At 41.8% G+C, this 12,542-nt stretch overlaps 1 protein-coding gene across 8 annotated transcripts in view; it reads left to right on the forward strand.

The window, feature by feature from the left end:
• The window catches only part of Ryr3 (ryanodine receptor 3), a 556,303-nt gene that overhangs the window by 325,335 nt on the left and 218,426 nt on the right, over positions 1-12,542 (forward strand). For all 8 annotated transcript variants that reach the window (XR_013438866.1, XM_078049887.1, XM_040274327.2 and 5 more), the window contains exons 37-38: positions 730-832; positions 1,624-1,761. Coding sequence is in view for 7 of the 8 variants with exons in the window: in XM_078049887.1 (XP_077906013.1) it covers positions 730-832; positions 1,624-1,761 (241 nt within the window). In the remaining variant the exon portion in view is untranslated. The remainder of the gene's footprint in view (positions 1-729; positions 833-1,623; positions 1,762-12,542) is intronic.

Consider the following 12,542-nt stretch of genomic DNA (forward strand, 5'->3'; position numbering starts at 1 on the left):
TCCTAAGAAAATTATTATATACAAGCCAAATTATATAAAATGAAGTTCAAAGCAACTTTTAATAAGTACAAAAAATAGACACTTCCTCATATCATAACAGAATAAATTTTATACAAATTATTATTCATCAATAGAATGAAATGTAATGCACCTATTAAAAAATCAGGTTAATAAATCATTTTTTGTACCTACAGGGAAATTAAAACTGGTGTAGGGGATGTATTAGAAGATAATAATAAACCCAAATTTCTTAATCTTCATCTACTACTTCAAGATTTTATTTTGTAATTTGTGGCTGATTTTTGACACTACTTCATGTGAAAAATATTAGTTTTGATTAAAATTTATTTGAATATGCAAATGTTCCAATAAATGATAAACTTTTAAAAAATCAGGTTAAAAATATTCAAATTAATAAACATAATTTATAGTAAGTGGAAAATATAGTTTTAAAAATGTATAACTAGAGTGTATTCCCAATCTGTCTGAAGATGTTAACTAAAACACTATTGGTGGTAAAATTGATCCAGTATATTTTTTTCTTTATTCTCTGAATTTTATGCAACTAATGAATTACTTTTACAGTTAGCGAAAATGAAAGTTACTTTTGCATATTGACCCTTTTCACTAAAAATAAAACTTACACAGAGCATTAGGTGTCTAAAGTAGGATCTGAGTTCCCTTGACCAATACTGAGAACCAATTAGCCTTTCATTCTCATCCTCAAAGATCAACATGCTTCTTAACTTTCAACTGGGAGAGAACTGCCCCTGCCCAGAGGAGATCCGGGAGGAACTGTACGACTTCCATGAGGACCTTCTTGCTCACTGTGGTGAGTTGCTGAGAGGCTGGAGCCAAGAGAGTCTGCTCCCCATTCCTTCCTTAGAAAACCCAGGGTGAGGCAGGTGGAGTCATTCTTGATTTTGAATTGCAATATCAGTTGTCAAGAAGTGATTCTATCTAGACTATGTGGGTCAGAGAAAATATAGGAGGTAACCCTAGCAGAATGTATGCCTGACATTCTTTCTATCTGGAGAAGACTTTCTGGAAATTCAGAGGGAATAGGGTCTCTAGAGAAAGAAGGAAAATAACAGATCATCACATACCCCTCACCCAGTTTACGACAGTGATATATTTGGAACTCTGCTCTCCAGGAGCCCAGATTCTGATCCCTATTTAGCTATTACAGTGTACATGGTCGGGAGGCAGAAACTTCTGCCCTTCAGGATTTTAAGCCAGTGATCCCTATCTTGACACCCAGCTGCTGGTTTTATGTGGCTCTCAACATTTGTGCTGTGTGTACAGGGGTAGATTGAGTAATCTGTGGGTAATTAGCTGAGCTTTTCACTTAAAATAATGCAACGTTAAACTCTTTCTTTCTAGAGATTCTAGAATCCTTTTAAAGTTCAGGTTAGTAAAAGTAAAATCCTGGGATTAAAATTACTTGATGTTCTGGTTCGTAGGAAGTCATCTTTTAAAAATTTCCCAAAAGGCATAATATAGGTTAATATTCATGGGCAGCCGCCTGGGGTCCTTTTAGAAAGCTCCAGAAGATAAGCAGCAGCATCTTTACGTTCTAATACTTGTGCTGTTTGTGATTGCACTTTGTCTTTGGCTTGCTAGGGGTTCCCTGGGAAGAAGAAGAGGAGGAAGATGAGGACACTACCTGGGCAGGAAAACTGTGTGCCTTGGTACACAAAATCAGAGGTCCACCCAAGCAAGAGAAGGAGCCACCAAAAGAGGAGGAGGAGAGATGCCCTAGTAAGTAATGTGCCTTTTAATCACAGTACTCCCAACTCTCTCTTCTGAGACTTGGGGTAATCGACTCTTTAACAAATATTGTGATGTATATGTGGACTGCTTAAACTCAAAGGAGCCATCTGGGCATTATGCTGATAGTTATTGTTATGTGTTTTGAGCTCTGCCTTTCCTCTGATTGAAGGAACTAACTTCCAGACTCTTTTGAAAGCTAAAAGATGGATTGCTGGGCGCCTGCTCTTCTCTATTTAGAAATGCTTGCAAACAGATTATCTATTCATTTTTCTCTTCTGCTTCTGTAGATTCTCTCTCTGTGGTTCCTGAGCATGGAAAAAATGCCTCAGTGAGTAAATAAAATAATAGCAGAAAGAGGGTTTGTAAAAGAAATACGAGATGGTTTGGTTTTTTTGATTATGATGTTGTTAATGAAACATCCTAGAGGGCTTTGGCCTTCTGTTTTTCAGCAATCCTGAGTCTTGTCCAAATTCATTTCTCTAATCTTTATACTGTAGATAGTACCTACCATTTTGATCTGTGTTGAAACAGGATCATAATTAGTCCTACAGGGCAGTCGACTATCTCTACACTATTAACATTTCAAGAGGAAGATTGTATGAATATTATATAATTAATCTTCTTGCTACATATTCTGCACATTTGTCATTTGTCTAAGAAAGAAGGGCTATCCTAGGTTTAATGCAGTTGCCTCTTGTTCCCTGTTCCTATCCATCTTGGAAACACTTTCAAATCATGCGCTAGAGCAATAGACTGTCAGGATATGATCGGCTTGTCTGAAAACACTACTTTGGGGTTCATACATCCTACTGTCCTTTATATTACCTTTTCATCTTTGTCAGACTCTTTTCGAAGGGAACGGGCCCTCACCATTTGTCAGCAGAAGTGTTGAAGCATCTGGAACAGCGTGTCTAAGGCCTTGGCTCTGGCCCCTTGATCAGTCCTTCCAGTCACCATGGAAAGGGACATGCCAGCAGGATTCTAAAACCACAAGAAAGTGAACTTGGCCTCCCTTTGTGGTTACTGCCAAAGCAGAACTGAAAATAGAGCTGACCCACATGTCTCCTAAGTGACCTGCTGAGAGTCTATTTTTGAAAGTGGATGGTTCCTTCTGACCTTCTTTCTAACAAAGAGCAGATCGTGACTGGGAGCCCACAGAGTAACCGTTTTGTGTCTGGCAAATGGAGTTAGATGATATCCATATCATCTGCCTCCGTGAGGTCCCTCTGGCTTTCAGGATGGGGTGCAGACTGAGGAGCACATGCTTCACTGACCCTCAGGCCTCAAGCAGACAGACCACAGTATCTGTCTTGATAGAACACGCCCACCAGAGAGCCCACCCCCAAGTGACACCCGTGTCTTCACCCCATGTTGCTTCCTTCCACAGGTGGGAACCATGAAAGTTTCAAGCTTTGTGTCCTAATTGTTCCCTCCTAGGGTCTCAGAAATAGTGGAAATGGTCAGGGTGGTAGGGCATGTCTGGTTGTCAGTCTATGGGTGCCCTCTGAATGTTCCAGATGCATGGATTCCCTCACTCAACTTACATTGTAAGGATAAATAAGCTTTGGGGGCTTATCCACCCACCAAAAAATGTTTTTAACTTAATTGAAAGAAGATAACGTTAGAATAAGGGGGTCAAAGTCCTATAAATTATTGATAACTTTATCCATGTTAATGCTTATCTGATTTTTCTTACTCTTGCAATTGATAAAATAACAAATGTAGATAATAATGATGACATTCTCTAGTGAACTGGTAATTGGCCTATGCTCACATAGATTAATTAACTAACAGATGATAGTGTTCCTCATCCCTTCACTGTATAGTTCAAGGGGAAAAGACTTAGAAGAATCCAGGGATACTGGCTCATTCATTAGCTATTTCTGTCCATCCTTGGTTCCAGAAAAATTATGACTCATTGTCACTAGCTCAAGGTAACAACGGTGAGTAAAGGGGTGACTTCACCTTGGGTTTCTGACTCTTTGCCTAGGCCTTCCCCCTGCATCAGGAACCTTGCCAAAGAACTTACCAACATACATATCATAAGCTTCCAACACAAAGACTCATATATAGAATGGTTTTTAAACATCACATCTTTATCTTTCCTTCTACAACTGTGAGGTGAATCACCACTGTGATGCATTGTTTATGGAGATAGTCAAAACCCAACAGAATTCAAAGTTAACAAAGCCAAAGATTTGGACTTGGAGTTTTCAGGGAAGGTAGTGGTGCACCCTCCTGCAGTTTCTCCTCCGTGAGCAGCTGGTATTGGCTACATGACCTGCAGGAGGGAAACTCAACTTGTCCAGGAAGGAGGGATCAAGGACGTTCTAAAACTCATCAGAATTCTGCTAGCTGGTTCCATGTAGCACAGATTTGCCTAAATTAACTCCAAACCATGTTGTCAATGAAAATTTGCAATATTGTCAAAGGCTCCTAAGAATGAAGAAATTTTAAAAAAAAGTTATAGCACCTTACTAAATCACATTGTTTTTATACCTCAATCTAGTAATTCCTAGAAAATCTTCTATTAAGTCTAGGCCAGTGCTTCTGGCACTCTGCATTTTAAACAGGCTTTCCTTAAATCCAATGCATAGCAATTGAGTTATAAGAAATCAATTATTTCTCTTAAACTGTAAAATTAACAATATGAAAATTGTCTATCAAATTTTACAGGTAAGATTTGGTGCACTGAATGCTTTCTCTAGAGGGAAACATCTCTGTTTCTTCTCAAAGACTATTACCCTCTCAAATAGTGTAAGAGAGGAGAGAGATGGATGTTCCCTAATGTCATCTGGTCTGCATGCTCAGAGGCCTGTGATAAGCCAGTTCAGGCCTATGAATTGCAGTTCTGCTTTGGGTGCCTTTGGTCAAGAGCTGGGTTGTACTGAGCATGATTGAGTATGTCTGAAGGAGGTGAGCACTCCTCTTTTGTCCTTAGCCCTGTGCTGTATTCTTAGAGCACTGACTGTCCTCCAATGCAGACCAGAACCAGAGGTCAGTCCAGAGGTGAGTGTTTACTCATCAAGCTCAAACACTGCTACTTGTAGCAGCTGATTGCAACAGCTTTACTTCTGAGGAAGTGAAAATGTCTACTGTTTACCACCAAAGTAAGTCCTGGGTCTCTGGTAGAAATATGTGTAAAGTAAGATCATTTAATTATGGTGGGTGCATCTGAGGGACTCAAGCAGTATTTCTAAGAGATTTCTCTACATTCTTCCCAAATAGGTCTTCCCCAAGATACACTCACACCAACTTCATGAAGCCTTTCTTTCAACTTTATTCTCCTACCTTCTGTCCCAGGCATCTAATGAATTTCTAGTAGGACATATATGATTTTCCTCCTTAGGTGGGATTTTTACATACCTGTTGTTTTCCTTAATGGGTCTTACTGCCTGCCACGTCTTACTTGGTTCTACATTCAGCTCCATGGCACAAATCTTTTTGCCCTCCAGCTTCATGTTAGTTCACTTGAGGCTCATAAAGATTAAAAGATTGGGACCATGTAGATAAAGGGGGAAATGGGTTTGGATCAGTAGTTCAATATAATCATGAGGTGGAATATAATAAAAGCATAGACAAAATACCGTGGTGGTCAAGGAAGGGGCTAAGCAACTGTCTATAAAGAATCTGCCCGAGTAGATAAAATAAGAAAAGAAGACATTCTGGTTGAAAAAAAAATTGACAAAAACCAAGAAGGAGAAAAGTTCTGGTCACATTCCAGAAATGGCAACAAGTTGAGATTGGCTGAATTCCAAAAGGAAATAGAATGGAACACCATGGGAAAGTAAGATGATGTTTTAGTCAGCTTTACCTCATTGCTGTGACCAAAATACTGGATGAACAACTTGAAGTACGAAAAGTTTATTTGGGCTCTGAGTTCAGAGGTGTAGTCCACAGTTGGTCTACTCTGGCTCTGGGCCCAAAGCGAGGCAGAATATCATGGCAGACGGGCACTGCAGTGGAAAGCAGCTCAGGAGTTGGTGGCAGAGAGGGAGGGGGAAGGGACCACAGAGAAGATAAAACCTTCCAGGCTACACCCCCCAGTGACCCACTTCCTCCAACCAATCCCCATGTGCCTGCAGTTGCCACCCAGTTTTTTCATTCAAACTAGGTTACAGTTCTCATGATCTGATCATTTCACCACTGAATATTCCTGCATTAATCAGAGCTTTTGAGGGACACTTCAAATCCAAAGCATAACCAATGGTTAGGATACATGGTGTCTCGGAAAATCAATTGATTGAACTGCCTTGTGTCTTGTAGCGTTTCCTAATTTGTGTTCCATATTTGTGGTACCCACAATATTATAATACTCGGCATTGCAGTTGAAGGAGGGGTTTACATCTGCATGGAACCCACTTTGTCCTATGCATTGTCTTAGGCACTTGTATAAATAATTCTTAACTGAATAACATACAGTAGATAATTTTACTCTTATTTTAAAATAACCTGAAGACAAAGTAACTTTCTAAAAGCAAAAAGTGGTGGGATTAAAAAGTCAAACACTTGTCAACCTGAGGCCAATTCTCATGCACATCATTTATGTAATAGCATCTTGTCTCCTGTAAACAATGGCTATGGAAGATTCTTGAGGACTAAACCTTTTAGTTTGCTTGACTACAGTGAGGTAATTATGAGCACAGGACTTTGAAGTGAGGCTGTGTGGTCTTAAATTCTTGCTGTGCCACCTACCTGGAACACTGAACACGTGATAGCTTCTCTGTGCCTCAGTTTTATCACCTGTAAAATGGACATGTCATGCATACTTTCCTCATTAGGTTGATGTAAGCAGTAAATTAATATGTGCAAAGTACTTAAAAGTGTGCCTGGTGCATCGGGACTCCTTGGCTATTTAAATATTGGCAGTCTATCAGGCTCGGATACAGTTTGTTTTAGCAAAATCATCTCTTAAGTAAGGATTTAGTCCTCAAGCACATTTTATAGTCGTTTACTGCAGCAGAGAGGCTCGGAGGCGTATGATGTCAGCAGTGCTCTGGGTGACAGCTATGAGAATTTTATGAGGGAGGTGTGGCAGGTAGGATGATGATTGCCAAAGATTACACATCCTGACCTCTGGAATCTTTGAATGTTAAAAGGCAAGGGAAGATCTAGGTTGCAGGTAGAATTAAGGTTGCTCATCAGCTGACCTTAAAATCGGGAAGTCTCCTGGATTCTTGGAGTAAACCCAGAGTAATCACAGGGATCCCTGAAACAAGGTGACAGAAAAGAGCCAGGCTTGAATTTACTTGAGGAAGGGACCATGAGCCAAGGAATGTAGGCATCCTCTGGAAGGTAGGAAGGGCAAGGAAAGGATTCTCCCCTCTGGGAGAATCCAGAAGGAGTTCCCCACCACACCTTGACTTCAGCCCAGATCTCGGTCACACTTCTACTTTACAGAATTATAAGATAGTTAATTTGCTGTGTTTTAGGCCACTAAGTCTGCAGTAATTTGTCGTTAGTAGCAACAGAAAATTAACACAAGTGGTGGCAAAAAGGGGGAGGGATTTGAGGGGCCAGAGACAGTAAAGGTGGGGTTGGCATATCTTGACAATCAGAGATGTGAGCAAGAGGGAGGTGTTGCAGAGAGCCTTTATGGCTGATTGATTTCATAAACAGCAGGCTAACTATAGATTCCTGCAAGGTGAGCAAATGCGTTAACAGACCTGGAGACACAGGGTGGTATGGGCAGAGAAAGCCTTGATTTTGTTTAGCTCCATGGAGGTCACAGGAAGATTGTCCACGCTCCATCTCATTTGCCCTGAAAACCCCACGTGGCAGACAAAACAGGCCTCATTTGCCCTACTTAGTGGTGAGGAAATGGAGAACCGAGGCTCTAGGCAACCGACTCGGCTCACAGAGGACAAAACAGGGATCAGGACTTCTTGTGTCTGGCTCCCAGTGAGGCATCTCACGGTGATAGAAGCAAACCAGGTATCCTGCCATGGGTGAATCAATGCCAGGCTCTCTCTTTTGGCAGCTTGTGTTTTAGGGATAGAGAAGAGAGTTTGATTCTCAGGAGAGAGAAACTCAGACTTATTCAGTGCATCCTCTGTGCTAAGTGCTGTGCTAGACAAATCACGTGACCTCGTGTGATTTTTATCCTCTTGTTAAGAAGCAACCAGGTACCGTGACCCCTAAGGTCTGATTTCACACACTAGGCAAATAATCCTGAGAGGAGCAAAGGAATTTGGACAAGGTCTTTAAACAAATTAAAAATAGGCCAAAATGTGAATTGTGTTCCATATCCAGAGCCTGTGCACTTCCCAGAAACTATGTAGGGATGCCCGGGAAAGGACAGTGGGTGGAGGGAAGGGATGGGAACACAGGTATTCAGGGTACCAGGCTGGTAGTTTGGCCTCCTAATCAGTTTTTGCTCCATACCGAATGGACGTAGAAACTAAAAACCATACAATTACTTTCCCAGCAGGGTGGAGACGGAGGTCTCAGACTCCGTGTCCTTTATGGGTCCCTCTCTGCACCAATTTCATTTAGGATTTTCCCTCCTATCAGCAAACAGCATCCATCCACCCTCGCTGCTCTTTTCCCCATCATCTTTGGTCATTTAATCCCCTACACATTTTCAGAAAGTGATTGTGAAGCTGGTTGACTGGTTTCAGAAACAACAGGCTAATTATCTCCTTTTGATGGATGAGCCCCCGGGGAGCTGTAGAGAGGGCAGGGAGGATCCAGCTGGGAGCCCAGAGCCCAGCTTTGCCGGTGGCTCATGGGCTGCTGTGACAGGGAATGTCCGACTGGCTGGGCAACTGTCCTGCAGCAAAGCATTTGCTTGTAGTCTTGTCCCCATCGTTACAGGTAGGATTTTCTCTTTGTCCAAGAGAAAGCCATTTAGGGAGGGAAATTTAGGAACAGATTTTTCAGGAATATCCAAAAGTCACACCACTAAGACAGCCTGTCCTAGAACCAGGATCAAGGACAGCCAGGCTAGTACGACCAGGATGAGTTTGTGGGGTCATGACCCATTGCAGACCGAGTCAGGAATCTCTAAATCCTGTGGATCTTCTCCCGTGGCCACCTCAGTAGACCACCTGTTTCCAAGAACATTTTTTTTTCTATTCAGTTGAATTAAAGTATTTCTTTACCTAAAGAAACACTTTACCAACATTGTTAGGGAAATTTGGTTTCTACTAGTCTGTCTTTTCTGTTCTTAGGTGATGGGTGAGAGGCTTGAATGATATTCATGGACAGTATTTAATACAGAATCTGCAGCATGGGAGACTCCTTAATAAGCACTGGCTACCATTATTACACGGAGTGAGATATCCCTTCCGGGAGCTTGAACTTGTGCCTTATTCCTCAGCTAAGGAAGCCAGTATAGAAGAAAACAAGCATACAAGTACCCAAATTAAATACCCAGCTCTGCTGTGTTCTGCTTGCTGTGCAGCCTTGGGGAACAGGTGTCTGACAGTTCACTGTGCCCTAATGACACAGTGGAGAAGCTCGCTCTTGTCACCAGGCACAGTGCTCCAGGTTGTCTTCACAAGCATTTCATCTCAGAGAACCTTGCCACTGGGTTCTCAGTTATCCCTCCAGCATCCTCCTCCTCGTGAAACAGGGCAGATTTGTTCCCCCTGCAGAGACTGGGCCACAGAGGCCCTGGAGAAACATGGGGGAAATTAGCATGATGGATTTTCCAAAAGTCTCCTTGGGGAGCCAATGGATTTGACTTTCTCCATGACCTCCACTGCTAATAAGTAGTAGATATCTGGCCACTTTGTAATTTTGGCCTCCAGGAAGCTCTGGGACACACAGTGCGGAGGGCGTGAGGCCTTCTTCCACAAGTCTCCCCAGCTAAATCTGGAGAGACTTATACCATGTGACCCCTGACATAGGAAGTTTCCTTTCTCCTCCAGCAATCAGGACAGTCATCAAAAAGGCCACAGCTCACCACCCCCCAGGTCAATGATTAGTGGTGTGCAGTGATGCTTTGATAATGGCCACTTGTGGCAGTCGGGAACCACTAGAATTTTGAGATTTTATTTCTTCAATTTCAGGTTTTATTCTTAGGGAAAGCAAAAGGAGTAATATTGAAATAGGGCATTAAAACATGGTGGTAAAATTCTTGGTGCTTGTCTCACTCAGTGAGGACATAGGCTTTCATTTACCATTTTATTTTTTTTTTAAAGAGGGAGAGGAGAGAGAGAGAGAATTTTTAATATTTATTTTTTAGTTCTCAGCGGACACAACATCTTTGTTGGTATGTGGTGCTGAGGATCGAACCCGGGCCACACGCATGCCAGGCGAGCGCACTACCGCTTAAGCCACATCCCCAGCCCTCATTTACCATTTTAATAAATTTTTACAATTCATTCAAGAGCTCAGCAGCTCAGATATACATAGTCTTAGAATTATTAGATCAAAAGCAATATGACTTCATAGAAGTAGACACAGAGAAGTAAAGTTACTTCTCCATGGTCACACAGCCAGAGCTAAGATAAAACACCCTAGTGCCCTGCCTGGTACTCTTGTTACTATATCACACTTATATTCATTTTCTTCAAGAGGAATTTTATAGGCTAATATCATTTTATTGGTAAAGAAATTGAGGCTCTGGGAAAATGAGCAATCTGAGCATCAAAAAAAGAGCTAAAGCTATTGAAGTTTCAGGACTTTATTTCTGAATCTATTTCATAGTTTATTAAGAGAGAATCTAGACAGCATGCATAATATAAATTTAAAGCATAAACAAAGATAACTATTTTCCTTGAGTTTTGTGAAGGTAAGCAGCTCTACAATTGTAAAAGTGGATTCTGGCAGAATAGGTTTGAATCCTAGCTCTGCTCTTTACTAATGTTAGGCAAGTTTCTTAGCCTCTGTTTATTTCCATTTCCTTGAATATAAAAGGAGAATAATAATAGTACCTACTTCATGGGGTGCGGTGAGGTAATCTAAGGATTAAATAAAATATTGCTCAGTTTAGTGTTCCGATGCTTGGAAGTTTACATACATCTCGGCTTCTGAGCTAAGTTTATGATGCATAAGTCATGAGAATTTCATTCATCATTTCAGGTGCTTTTAGCAAAACAAGCAGCAGAAAACCCATTTCACACAGAGTAGCCAGTAAAGGACTTCATTAACTGACAAACATGTGGGTTTTGAGATGGAGCCAGCCACTAAGACGAGTTGATCCAGTGGCTGTGCTCACTTTCCTCATGTCTTATTGTCCCACATTCCTGCTCTGTCCCCAGATTAGCAGTAATACAGAGGCTGAGTTTCTTGGCCTCATCTCCATCCACTACACAAGGGAAAACCAAGTTTCTCCTGCTCTGGTGTTCCAAGCAAAGATCCTGAGATCATGTTTGACTGGAGAACTTGGTCACAGGCTAACCTGTGCACCAATGAGTGTGACCTAGAACACAACGTGCTGGAGGCCCTAAGTCCACAGAGCTCACCTTCAGCATGGAGCTGGGTCCCCGAGGAACGTGGGCCATAAGGTGGACAAGTAACCTGTACAAAACCAGGATCCTGTTAAGAAGGAAGGAAAAAAAGAGGCCCAGGTATGTGCTCAATGTGATTCATTATGCCGGGTGGTTATCATCTTCAGCATCATTAATTTATTCAGTAGTTTGTTGAGGCAGATCCAGTAACAGCTCTTCATGTCCAGAGGAAGAATAGAGGCAAAGTGTGTTAGGGAAACTAAAGACCATGCTGTCTGGATCTGTGCTGTGGCCCCTTGGCCCACAGATTTACCTCGGTTCTCTCTAAGCTCTGGGACCGATGTTGGCAGACCTCAGTTGTATCAGCAGACCAGTCAGATTTTCAGCTTCAGAAGAATAAAATACCTCCATGCAGGACGTACTATGGGATGGGAGATGGGAGTTTCCTAATTGCTGCTCAAATAAATGACTGTCAGCATGGTGGTGCCACAGACAACACAAATTTGTTGCCTTAAGGTTCTGGAGGTCACAAGTCTACACAGTAGGAATGCAGTCCTTCTGGAGCCTCGGAAGGAAAACCCTGCTCACTTTCCCCAGCTTCTAGAGGACTCCTGCACGCTTTGCCTAGCCAGTGGTGGCCTCCTGTCTGACTTTTGCCTCTGTGGTTCCAAGTCCTCCTCTGACTCTCTTTGCCTCCTTCTATAAGGACACTTGTGATTAATTGAGTCCATGGTGATCCACAGTCAGTCTCCTTATCTCAAGATCCTTAACTCGGTTACATCCACAGAGTCCCTTTTGCAGTGTAAGGCAACATGTTCATAGATACCAGGATTTAGGACATGGATGTCTTTGGGGGAGTTATTATTCAGCCTACCACAGGGAAGAAGAAAGCAAATGTCAAAATGTACTCGTTCTTTGCACTTAGAAATGATCTACCACCTGTTCATGCCTCCAGAGCAGTTACAGCATCTCACAAGCTGACTGTTTAATCACCTAAAATTTAAAAATAAGTGTACATAATTTAGATGCACATAATTATTTTTCATTTCCCATTGTAATGTGAACATTATAAATTGCTTTCTAAGTTTAACCTAAAAGCACAGTGCAATTCTGTTTGCTGTCTGTTTCCAAATGTAATTGGAGGACTTTTCTTCCAAACTGACCCAGATTTAAGGGCACTCACAGAGATGTAACACCAGTACAGATGTGGGATCTATGAGCTGCGGGGATCTGCTTTGCCAGTGGCCAATACCTACTCTTTGATAAGAAGTATATACTTGATGGCCACTTGACTTTTGATCTAAATTTGGAGGAGAAAAGAAAAGTTTCTTTCCAGACCCCTTGAGCCTAAAAATGAAACCTGAACCATGA

The sequence above is a fragment of the Ictidomys tridecemlineatus genome, chromosome 5 (assembly GCF_052094955.1).
Source record: "Ictidomys tridecemlineatus isolate mIctTri1 chromosome 5, mIctTri1.hap1, whole genome shotgun sequence".
In the NCBI taxonomy this organism is placed as follows: Eukaryota; Metazoa; Chordata; class Mammalia; order Rodentia; family Sciuridae; genus Ictidomys; species Ictidomys tridecemlineatus.